At 42.3% G+C, this 12,408-nt stretch overlaps 2 protein-coding genes across 6 annotated transcripts in view; one reads left to right on the plus strand and one right to left on the minus strand.

The window, feature by feature from the left end:
• Nucleotides 1-3,541: 3,541 nt before the first annotated feature.
• Nucleotides 3,542-7,417, plus strand: LOC126995939 (uncharacterized). The gene is made up of 4 exons (XM_050855848.1): nt 3,542-5,207; nt 6,009-6,077; nt 6,349-6,438; nt 6,747-7,417. The coding sequence occupies exons 1-4, from the start codon at nt 4,218-4,220 to the stop codon at nt 6,813-6,815; spliced, it is 1,218 nt and encodes a 405-aa protein (XP_050711805.1). The 5' UTR covers nt 3,542-4,217; the 3' UTR covers nt 6,816-7,417.
• A 142-nt stretch (nt 7,418-7,559) lies between these two features.
• LOC126995938 (uncharacterized) overlaps nt 7,560-12,408 on the minus strand; it is an 85,382-nt gene continuing 80,533 nt past the window's right edge. For all 5 annotated transcript variants that reach the window (XM_050855843.1, XM_050855842.1, XM_050855845.1 and 2 more), the window contains 5 exons: nt 12,235-12,309; nt 11,244-11,351; nt 10,435-10,575; nt 10,045-10,224; nt 7,560-9,570 (listed from right to left, as the gene is read on the minus strand). In XM_050855843.1, coding sequence (XP_050711800.1) covers nt 9,398-9,570; nt 10,045-10,224; nt 10,435-10,575; nt 11,244-11,351; nt 12,235-12,309 — 677 coding nt within the window. In that variant the 3' untranslated portion in view covers nt 7,560-9,397. The remainder of the gene's footprint in view (nt 9,571-10,044; nt 10,225-10,434; nt 10,576-11,243; nt 11,352-12,234; nt 12,310-12,408) is intronic.

Here is a 12,408-nt window from a genome sequence, read left to right on the forward strand (position 1 = left end):
TCTCTCTCTCTCTCTCTCTCTCTCTCTCTCTCTCTCTCTCTCTCTCTCTCTCTCTCTCTCTCTCTCTCTCTCTCTCTCTCTCTCTCTCTCTCTCTCTCTCTCTCTCTCTCTCTCTCTCTCTCTCTCTCTCTCTCTCTCTCTCTCTCTCTCTCTCTCACACACACACACACACACACACACACACACACACACACACACACACACTCATTTAAGTTGTCGATAAACTAATGTGGGGTATTGAGCCTAAATTGCCACCATACGAGACTCATGATAAATGCATTCCAATGTGCATGAAGGCAGTTTCATCATTTAAAGAAAATATAATGAACGTCATGAACAGGGTGGCCAACGCTGAGAAGATTGTGGCCATAATTGCAGCATATGAAATGTACCCCTAATGATGAGATGTGACCTAGTGGCATGACCGGTGCTTCGCCGAGCCCCTTGAAGCACCAGTCCTTCCTAGGGTTACAAAGGAATGCGTTCGGGAAGCAACATTGCGGCGGAATTAAAGGTGTTGAGAAGTCAGTAGGAGTAAGGGAGTTGAGTACACGAAAGCCTGCTGAGTTGCATGGATGGAGTCACCCCACACATGAGACACATGCTCCATACAAGACTGTAAAAAGCCTTTGTATCTAATCAGCATCTGGAAGGGGGAAAAAATTGGTGGAATCGATACAAAACGCCTAAGTTCGAACATACTAGTTCCGTGTAAGGTACGAAATTTTATATTGAAGCTTTGATTTCTGACAAACCGATATTTTTAATGTAGTAAAGATCTGTGTGTCATTAAGGAGTCGGGGATGGATTCATGACAACGTCCATAATGCCGGGCGTGTGATTTTCCCTTATTTACACTGATACTGCTTTAAAGGACGTCTGTATACTAACGATAAATAACAATGTTTAGTGGTTACCTTGAAAGTGTCCATAGGTCACTCTATGATCTATGAATCATACATATTTCAAGTGGTCAAACCAAGTTATCAGTTAGGTTGAATTCGTCCTGGAGGTGAGGCGGGTACCTTGCTAATGTACATTTTTACCTTACTTAAATGTTATACAGCACTGTTTACGTTATAATGCATGCCCAAATAATATAATAGGTGTATGCAAGGAGTATACGAGGAATATCCAAAAATAAATATTAATAATGATGTTATGTATGTCCGAAAAAAAAATATATATATATATATATATATATATATATATATATATATATATATATATATATATATATATATATATATATATATATATATATATATATATATATATATATATATATATATATATATATATATATATATATATATATATATATATATATATATATATATATATATATATATATATATATATATATATATATATATATATATATATATATATATATATATATATATATATATATATATATATATATATATATATATATATATTGTAAGTATGAATCTATGTACGTATCCATATATGTATTTAATTTCTATCTCCAATGACAAAGTGCCACAAATACCAATGTAATCTGACTCAGTGATGGCAGGCATCAACATCAGCAGGCATCAGCATCAGCAGGCATCAGCATCAGCAGGCATCAGCATCAGCAGTTTAACACAACTGTCAGCTCGTAGCCCTGCAGGAGCAAGACACGCCACACTCAGCCTGCACCCAGCCACGAGCCTCACCGCCCTGCCAGCCAACACGCCAGCCACACTAACCCCATCACACGGCCTGCACACGATCGTTAATAGACAAGATGGTTCACCACCAGCCCCTACAGCTAGTCATCCGCCCTGCTTGGGATATACATTTCTAAAGAAAGCTGTCACCAAGCAACACCTGACCATCACTCTAACCTATGAAATACTGCATCCCTTTGTGGCGCACTTTAGTCCGACGCAAATATGAAGTAAGTTTGGGTCGGGCCCAAACCTCTTCACAGCGCTGCTGCATCGCCCCCAGTATATCAGCCTCTCTCTCACATGTCACCAACATAATATTTGAAATTGTGTATCAAAAATTTTGTACGCATTTAATAAGATTTGGCAGTGCTTTGGCCAGGGAGCTCCTCGCGCGGGCCTCGCCCAAACTGACTTCATCGCCGAATCGGACTATAGTTTACTCACGTTTTATTTTAAGAGAATGCAATGTATGTACAAGACTGTTCCTACCACGCGATACTGTACTGTACTGTAATGACACGCTGTACAACAGGCACAAATTGATGTTAGCCTCGCTAAACGCCGATACGCATTGTATTCCTCTTCACTGCCAGCAAAAAAAAGGTACAAGTAACCGTGGCTTATTATAATGAAATGTTATATAATGACATTGTGGCATGCAGCAGCTTTGTAGCCATGTATTCAATAAATATCATACACATTGTAATTTTGTTTACGCTGACCCATCATGACTATAAGGCCGATAATGAAGTCCCCGTCTGCTCCGGCGGGCTGGGCCGTCAAAGGAATTAAACTAGTTGGGACTCCTTACGCGGCACGGCGACGAGACGCTTTGTGTTCGCGTCCCCGCCTCATGTACGATTTATCAGACGGCTATTACACTATATTACTGCTCTCTTATGCATGGATCAGCAAGGCCAAAATGATTGTGTCTTATCAGTCTGAGTAACTTAGTAACATCACACGGAGGCGAGGCATTAACACGCTGAGACACTTCCATATGTTTGTGTGTGCTGTGTATGAATATTAAACTTGCGCCATTATGAGTGAAATAACGGCAGGTGAGTCATGCATATGGATCACGGGTGCTCGTAATGGCAGGTGTGCGGCCCTCGTCCCCATTAATCAGCGCCGACGTTTATCATGGTGTCTGCAAGTGTCCCTGAGTATCTTCCCAGGCACGCTCCCCGTGACCTCCACGCCCCTGCGCTACTTTCAGCGGGACAGCACCAGCAGGAGGACCAGGGGGATCACTACCGGAGTGAATCCTTCCTCCTTCCCAGTCTGTTCAGCATCGTCAAGTGCAACACAGCCTGCGCAGCAACACCCCGGCGCGTCACACAGCCCTCAAGGACACAACAGTATATAGTCATAATGTTATCGACATCTAATAACCTTCATCCAACTGCATACGATTTCACGTCAATAATGTCTGCCCTAAACGCGGCTGTGAGGTCTCTCGACACATGTACAGGAAACGTACAGAAAAAAAAAGGTTCCATTATTTTTCCCCACACCAAGCTCAGCAGGTAAGATAATCAATAATAACCATAAAAAAAAGATAACCTTGTAGCCCTACAGAGAAAGGGCAACCTCTACAAACGGCCGCCTATAACCTCATCTGCTGCACCGCCTTAGAACAAGTCAATAAATAATACAACTCGAACCACAGACACACAGATAGGAAGACACGCTCCTTACCACTGAGCCACACGATGGATGGATTCCTACGCATTCAAAATTAAAACAACCACAAAATTGATAGTGATAATGATAACAATAGTAATGACAATGAGATAAGAAGAGAAAACGATAATCTAATATAATTCCAACCATGTACGGAGGCTGCAAAGTGGGTGATTGGAGGAGGGGTGAGCGTGTTTGACCTTGTGAGAATTGGTTGGTGGAAGGGGGGCGGGGGTGAGTCCGGAAGAAGGAAGAAGATTCTCGATCCTCTAGACTTGTCATTGTCTTTGGCTTTCTCGAGAGGGAGATCCTGGTAGAGGTTGAGGACGCAAGAGAGGTTTGGGGGGACGGAGGGAGGAGGGAAAGGTGCGGGGTAGGAAGATGGGTGAGGCTGGAAGGGGCGAAGCGGAGAGGGTATGGCGGGGGGGTGTCAGCGTGAGGGAGGGAAGGACAGGGAGGGTGGAGCGGTGTCAGTGCCGCGAGAGACAGCAAGAGTGGCGGGCGGGAGGCTGCCATGGACATCGATACGCGGAGGCACGCTTCCTAAGGCCCTCCCTCACCTCAGGCTGCCAAGGGATGCCTGCTGACCCGCCGCCCCGTGTGAAGTAACGAACCTACAATGATAGACTTTTGTGGAGTGGCGGTTTATCGTTAATCACAACACGTGCGTGATCTCTGAGCGATATTTAGAGCCACGAAGATCAAGAAGGAAGTAACAAACACCCGATATTGTTATGGGGTGGCGAAGTGCATCGTCTAACAAAACGCGGTTGAGTGATATGAACGACTTTTGAAGATACGGAGAGCGGAGTGAGACCATCCAGCACCAGCATCGCGTCAGTCTCTATTATGATGTATTCCCACAGCCCCACCCTAGCTGATCTGCCCATGATCCCGCTGGGCCTCGACAGGTTCGGCATCAAGACGTACCCGACACCGTTCGTGCACATCGAGCGCTGGAGTATGGTGTGGGGGTGCCTGCCCGTTGCCTACAGCTACCCGGACAGTCGGTGGAAGTTCTCCCCCTTTCTTACCATGTGGGTCATATGCGGGGTCGGGTTCAACATCCCCTGCTTCTACGAATGCCTCATGGCCTCCATCGGGGACGACAACAGCCTCACCCTCTACGTGATGATCCTGATCGTGGCGGTGATGAGCGTGTCGGCCATCGCCATGCATGTCCTCTCCCTCATCTTCTACAAGGAGTGGGCCATGTTCCTCAACAGCTGGATGATGTACGAGAGGAAGTTTCCCACACTGACGATGGGCGTGCACTCCTACAAGCTGACGGTGCCTCTGTACGTCGGGTTTGTGGTTTGCGTCCTCTTCTTCGTGGTGAACATCCTCAACGAGCTGCGCTTCAACCTGCTCCACAACGGCGGCGTGTGGCGGATGATATCCCTCGTGTACGTGTACATCATCTACAGCTTCACGCTCTCCATGCCCGTGCTCTGGGTGGTCATGGCCTCCAAGGTCTTCGCGCTCTGCCTCCGCCATATCCGGCAAGAGCTTGAGTGCATCCTGGAGTGCGCCAGGTTCGGGTCCACGTGCACCTCCACCATACAGAAGTGCATTGCGGCGGGGGACATCAGCCTGCTGCAGGAGGCCGTACTGGAGCTGCGGCGTCTCATCCGTGCATTCAAGGCCATCATCGGGCCGTTCATGCTGGTGATGGTCCCGCACCACATCATCTCCCTCATCTGCTTCCTCTACTGGACCCTCGTCTCCACCCTAGACTACACGGACTGGTACTTCCCCATGAGCTTCGGCCTCCTCTCCGTGCAGGCCATCGCGCCCATCTTCTGCGGCGCCATCTACAGCGAGCAGATCCAAACCCAGGTCAGCGGGCCCTTGCAGTCCCTTCTGTACTTTCCTTCCCATTAGTCGTTGCTTATCGTCCATTCTTTGACCTTGTGTCTTTAAACTGGATAAGCTTTCGCACTCCAACTCTTTTAAAACATCACACAGATTTATTTAAACATTTCAGCTCTAAACTCACTTTCTTATGCCGCAGTGCATAACAAAATAATGGCTCGTAAACTTCGGTGAGTGGAAAGTTTGTATATATGTACCTCATGCTCTGATGTAAAAATTAGTTCCCTGGTATCTCATGGCCCAAAATCTAGGGACAAATTGCGCCACAATTCGTAAACTGACAAAATACGTAATAAAAAAAAATTAAAACTGCTGAACAAGACTGTAATACATCAATAAGGACAACAAGGATCACCCTCATAATCGATTGGCCACACAAGCATCATAATTGTATAAAAAAAATAACCCATAGACAGCCAAGCACCACGTTCATTGACCTCCCCCTCACGGCCGAGGCCCCGCCCCGCCGAGGCCCACAACACAATCCCGTGTAGGCACTCGAGCTTCTGGCGCCTCGAGGACCCAGACACACCAACCCGAGGACAAAAGGCAGTTCCTGGGTGGCCCTCAAGTAGGGACTCAACACTCCACACTATTTTTTCTTGTCCCCCATCCACAGAAGGTTTCTTCTGTTCATCTTTAACTGTGGAATGTGACTAATAGACGACTGAGGGAGGAAAAACTAAATGGATGACTGTGCGTGTGTGCATGTGTACATCATCTATATCTGTTATTTTACTCTTACATTCTTTAACACCATTTCAGAAAGACTCATTGATTGAGCCGCTCCTCATGCTCAAAGGGACAATGAAGGACCAGGAAGCCAAGGATCAGGTAGGCCACTCACTGCACTGCTTGCCACTCGCCACAAAGTGAGAACAATGAGGTGCTGAACAAAATGCGTATCTAAGAATTTCCACACAATATTCTGCATGATCCAAGACCTTATATACATATTTGCTCTGTTTTCTCTTGTCCTCCAAAAAAATCTTTTGTACTGCAAGAATATTATACTACCCACATAATGCATGTCATGTATTTACAAGCATGTCACTATGAGCTCACACATGATGGCTACTCATGAGCACCAATGTCTCCCCAACAGATGGCAACCCTGATCGACCACATCACCCGCATGGACGCACAGATCGAGGGTCGAGGGTTCTTCATCCTCAACAAGGAAATGGCCACCACGGTAAGAACTCAAATATTACAAAAAAAAGTATGCTGTGATGCATTTATCATTATAACCATCACTATCATTATCATCAGTGATTCTGTTTCCTGCAACAATATAGTAGGAAGTCAAAGTGCCATGTGACCGTTCTAATGAGTGTTTAAGAAAAAAGTAGCTGAGAAGGAGCCAGTCCCCAGCCTGTGCCTCCTGCATCATGGGATGTATGTACGTCCCTTTTGGTCACCTTTTGTTTCATGCAGTGACAGACTTTCCTAGTCCCCATGTCTTCAGAAAACATACATTTGTATATATTTTTCCCCCTGCAGGTTGTGAACACAGTTGTGACGTACCTGGTGGTGCTGATCCAGTTCTACGGCAGCAACTCTGACGGCTAGCTGCGTCACCGCCTTGGTTGGGTGGCATGGCTGGCTGGGTGGCTGGCAGTGGCCCGGCCAGCCAAGTGAACCAGCTGTGCATCCCTTAAGTACCTGATATATAATCAAAGGAAGGACACATATACTTAACAGTAGAGTTTTATATGCCCAGACATACTGCATGTTTGTACATACTAGTTATAGCAGTTAATAGCACACACACTAATTTACATTAAATAACCACAAGTGGTATAGACATTTACTGGATCCCGGACTGACTCAGGATCCAGAAAGGCAAGAAGAGGGTCATGCTCCTCTATCAGTGCCCTTCACCACTAGCACCTTGGCCTCCCACAAGGCTGCCTGCACGACACAAGTGGTGAGCAAGGGGTCACCACCTCCCAGTGCCGTGCCATGTGTAAATACTGCTTTCATGCATTATGTTTTTATTCAAATGTGAAGAAAAAAAATGTTATAGAATGAAGAAAAATTTTGTTATCATGAATATAGATACAAGGTTTAGGAAGAAATACATCTCTGCACTCCATTTCTGAGTCCTGTTTACCATATCATATAGGCAATACCAATGCAAGGCTAAAACAGATCACAAGCAGTTACTGATACTAACTCAAATACTTATTCCTCACTGAACTATATTTGTTCTATTGTAATTACGATGTAAATGCCTAAGTAGCTATAAGAGTTGTACATATTTAGTAAATGAATATTGTATTGTTCTGTAGGCAGTGATGATATAAAAAGAAATTGTATAAATGGTTGTTTATTGTACATGAATCTCATAATTTACATAAAGTTTTGACAATGTTACCTTGACAAGTCTGGCTTTGTGTGAGGGCATCCAGGGGGACAGGAGGGACAGGCACAGCAGGGTGAGTACAGGCAGCAGGACAGACAGGCAGCAGAACAAGCAGAACAGGCAGCAGAACAAGTACATACAGCGGGAGAGACTCAGGACAGGTGGCAGGGTGTGCAGGGCAGGCAGGGGAGGCAGGGTAGGCAGGGTAGGCAGGGAGTCAGTGGGTTTTGAGATACATATTCATAGAAGAAACAGCTTTCAAGAAACAAATCCATTTTCCTGAAACGAACCTCATACTGTTAGCAGGGTGGTGTGCAAGCAACATATTAATAGATCTTGGTAATACTTAAAACAATAGGTTAAAGACAGGTATAACTTAGGACCAGACTGTACATCTAATTTTCCATTTTCTATCAGAAATGGAAAGTGCCACTAATTCTTTCTTTTCATATAAGTAAACAAACTAATTCTCCATTTCCTCTAGAGAGTAAAAGATAAGTCAGGACAACAAGACAGTCGAGAACAAGTCAGGACAAGGACAGCAGACAGACATGGACATAAGAGTACAAGTATGACTTAACATATAAACTCGATACGATATGGAACTTCTGATAACATTAGCAAAGATAGCGCCACCTATGACTTTTTCTCAGTGTTACTTAAGTTGTTACGTTAAAAACTCCACATTGAAATCATGGCACTTGGTTACTTAAAAGCTGCAAAATTTAGCACAGCTCCTCTTCAGCCACTACTCTATGTCTCTTCTTGGCAGACTTCTCTCTCCAGCGTTGCCACCAGCTGCTCTTGGTTGCCACTCAAAAAACATCATCACAGCCTCATGGTCCAAAGACTTACATAGCCACAAAATATTTTACACCTGGAAGCCATTGTTAACAGATATATCTTGTCCTGGCATCCATTCTCTAGCAGGTCAAATGTACTTAATCTTAATCCAATAAAGTATGCCTCATTATTTGTTTTGCCATTGTACTTGCAACTAAACTGTTCATTTATTGAATATTAAAATAGGAAAATGTAGGATTTTACAAGTACATGAACTGTCCTCACAGTGATCCATATACTTCCCTGTACTAGCAATGGATATTCTGTGAGGGCTGCTGAGTAACCTCTGAGCTGACAAACATGAAAGTCTCTCAGTGTCTGAAGTGAAAGTACACATTTTCTACTCAAGTTATCTTGACTAAAAAGGTTGGTATTAAATACTACATTGCTTCATGACCTTGAAGGAATGCACAGGTATATATATCCAAGCTTATCATGTGATCTAAGACAACCTAAAACAAGCTATCACATTGTAGCTTAAGTCACTGAAAGCAGAATAATATAAATCCAAAAATATATATGTTGATCTAATTTTGGTAACTTAATAAATGTAAACCAAACCATTTACTCGTATAGTAGAGAGTCCCAAGTAAAATCAATATCCATAAGTATATTTCCTCAATAAATGAGAGCAAATTAAATTCATTAACAAGTAGATTCCATGTATGGTGGACATGGATCAACAAAGTTTCCTTATCTGCTGAGAGATGAAATAGTTTTTAACTTCTTTGCTTCATTACTTTATTTTGCTTGCTTTACTTTGTTCACCATCTAATTGATCTTATTTATTATTTCTCATAAGAGAATTTTTCTATGTAATGCAATTTTTATTTATGAATTATAGATTCTATTTTCAAGTAATTGTGTGATATTTTACTGCTTAACAGCACTACATTACATAAGTCAATATCTTCTGTAAGACCTTGGTGTGAAATGGAGTCGATCACGCTGCTTTCTGATGCGGTGGAGTCCTGAAGCAGAAGATGAGGAAGAGTGTGTACAGGATGAAGGCGAGGGTGATGGCCCCCGTGGCGTACATGAAAAGGTTCAGTTCTGGATGCTTAAATCTGTTCTTCTGAAGCCAGTCCAGAACCTCCTCTTCCACCATAAGATCTCCTGAAAAGTAAACAAAGAACCATCATGAACATCAACTTAGGTGCACTTATCCTACTCTTATGACTGCTAAACCTCATCATGTCAGTCTTTTTGACACATGTTACTTATAGATGTTCCCATATGAGTGGCAATGGCAGCAAAGTTTCTCCCTTCTTATGTCCGTGCCTTTCCTTCTTTCATAACTCCAGTACTCTCAGTCCTTTTCATGTTACACCTCAACCACACTGTACATTTATCAGTCTCATCACACTCTGAATTCATGGGTACTTCACAATAAACACAACTGATGCACTACTATCATACTACCACAACGAAATCCCATCTGCGCCACTCTCAAAATGTTCACAAAATAATACTCTTCATACTTGAAGCTCTGAATTCTTATCATGCCGGAAATGTCAACACTACTTTGAACAACACAATCCTTCTTCCACTTCACCATGCCCCCCAGCCAACTCTCCCTCCTCCACTAACCTCTGTATATACTGGGGAACCTCCTCCTGAAGTAGACAAGAGCCGGCAGCTTCTGGATGCCATACTTCTTGGCGTAGCGTGTGTCCCGGATCTTGACGAAGGTAATATCGAGGTCGTCTGTCTCGTCGTCAATCTTCTCCAGCTCCACCAAGACTTCATCACACTTGGCGGTATCATCATCTGAAGAATACAATAAGATGCACAGATAAAGAAGAAAAAAAATTTATTGAAGATAAAACATACTTTGCACTAAAAAATTATCTAGCAAAAAACGAAAAAATAATGAGCAGTTAATGAAAAGCAAAGGTCTAAACTTGAGAGTAATAGGCCAAAAAAAGGTACCTTATGATTACTTCTAAAGCAAACTACAAGAGCGCAACATGGACTCACAGAAGTAGACAGCCACGAAGTCATTCTCATCAAGCAGCTTCTCCAACATTTTCCGATTCACTTCCTCAATCTCATCCTTGATCTCAAACACGTCCTGCGAGGTGAGCCACTGGAACACCTTCTCCTCATCAAGAAGGTCACCTGGACAAAGCCAAGCCTCAGTGCTGAGTTTTACATGTGTGTTGTTCATTAATTACCGAACGAACGGTACAACACCAAATTTACCAAAGTTATGTGATGGATTGATGGACCTTTATATTTGTACTCAATATCCTAAAATGACAGACTATATTCCTGGTGCATATTTCATGCATAAATCCAATGGCTCCCTTAAAATTATGAAAATAATAACTTTGAAGAAAATGTAGTATATATATATATATATATATATATATATATATATATATATATATATATATATATATATATATATATATATATATATATATATATATATATATATATATATATATATATATATATATATATATATATATATATATATATATATATATATATATATATATATATATATATATATATATATATATATATATATATATATATATATATATATATATATATATATATATATATATATATATATATATATATATATTTATATATATATATATATATATATATATATATATATATATATACACACACACACAGACAATATTCCATAAATAAATAAGCAATTTTTCAGGTTCATCATTTCTACACAAAATCACATTAAAATATATTCCCTAGACACAAACACCAATGGCGCAGCAGAGACTGATGCCCGCTGCTTTTCCCTCACTCACCGTCGTACACGAGAGGAACTTTCTTTCTGAAGTAGACGAGGGCAGGAGTTTGAATGATGTTGAAGCGATGCGCCGCGTCTGGGTCATTGATCTTCACAAAGTCAATCCCTGGAGAAAAAAGGTCATTCTGGCTCATCAGAAAAGTTTCCATTAGCAAATAACAATTAGACACAAGTGATAGAATAAAAAATATGATTTTCTGCTTATTTGGTACCAAAGTAACAATTGTAGGCAACTTTAAAGTAGAAACAAATTTGCTGCCAAACTTTATGAAACCATTATTCATCCAAATAAAGAGAATCTCAAGCTATCTGGAAGTGTGTATGCATATGAATGTTTACCTTAATAAAGTATTCAACGATTATTCAAAATCAATGCCATTTGATAAATGCTTTGCTATGAGATAAGAAAAATGGCTTACTAAGAAATATGATGATTTATCACAATTACCCTAAATGTCAAAAGTTTATTATGATTCCCATCTAAAGTGATTTATATGTTACTGAACAATACATTCCTCCATGGTCTAGTGGTCAGCGTGCCTGGCTACTACTCCGCAGGCCCGGGTTCGAGTCCCAGCCCGGGCAGTCAGTGTGTAGCTCACCCAGCTGTTCATCCTCCCTCTCAGGCTGGTCGATAAATGGGTACCTGGGGAAACCTGGGCGAGGTAAACTGTGGTAATCTGGATGTCACACTGGCCCTGTGTCCCGGGGTAATGGGCTCCCTCCCGCCACAGGCTCAAGGCCCAATGTTACGGAGATGAGCACCGAGGCCACGCACTGCTACAGCATATGCCCCCAACTTTACCTACCTACCAATACAGGATGAATATTAACTTTTTTCTTTTACATTTTTGAGTCATTTCTTTACTCCTCCCTGTTGAGTGGGGGATGATAATGATGAATGATTGATACAGAGGATAGTGATAATGATGACAGTCAGGGGCTATCAGTGATGAGAATACAAAAGAAAAATGATGATGGTGACTCACCAAACATGTCCACCTCCTCATCGATGTTCTCCAGCTCACGAAGAACCTGCTCACAGTCAGAGCAGTCATCCTCATCTTCCAGGGAGGAGAAGGAGGGGGAGGGGGAAAGGTTTGATGAGCAGGAGGAAATGGATGATGAGCACACAGTGGAGTGGAAGAGTTGGAAGGAGAGGA

The sequence above is a fragment of the Eriocheir sinensis genome, chromosome 9 (assembly GCF_024679095.1).
Source record: "Eriocheir sinensis breed Jianghai 21 chromosome 9, ASM2467909v1, whole genome shotgun sequence".
NCBI classification, from domain to species: domain Eukaryota; kingdom Metazoa; phylum Arthropoda; class Malacostraca; order Decapoda; family Varunidae; genus Eriocheir; species Eriocheir sinensis.

Coding starts and splice junctions, on each gene's coding strand:
- LOC126995939 (XM_050855848.1), top strand. CDS start 4,218: ATGATGTATTCCCACAGCCCCACCCTAGCTGATCTGCCCATGATCCCG. Junction 5,208..6,008: donor GCGAGCAGATCCAAACCCAG/GTCAGCGGGCCC, acceptor ACACCATTTCAG/AAAGACTCATTGATTGAGCC. Junction 6,439..6,746: donor ACAAGGAAATGGCCACCACG/GTAAGAACTCAA, acceptor TTCCCCCTGCAG/GTTGTGAACACAGTTGTGAC.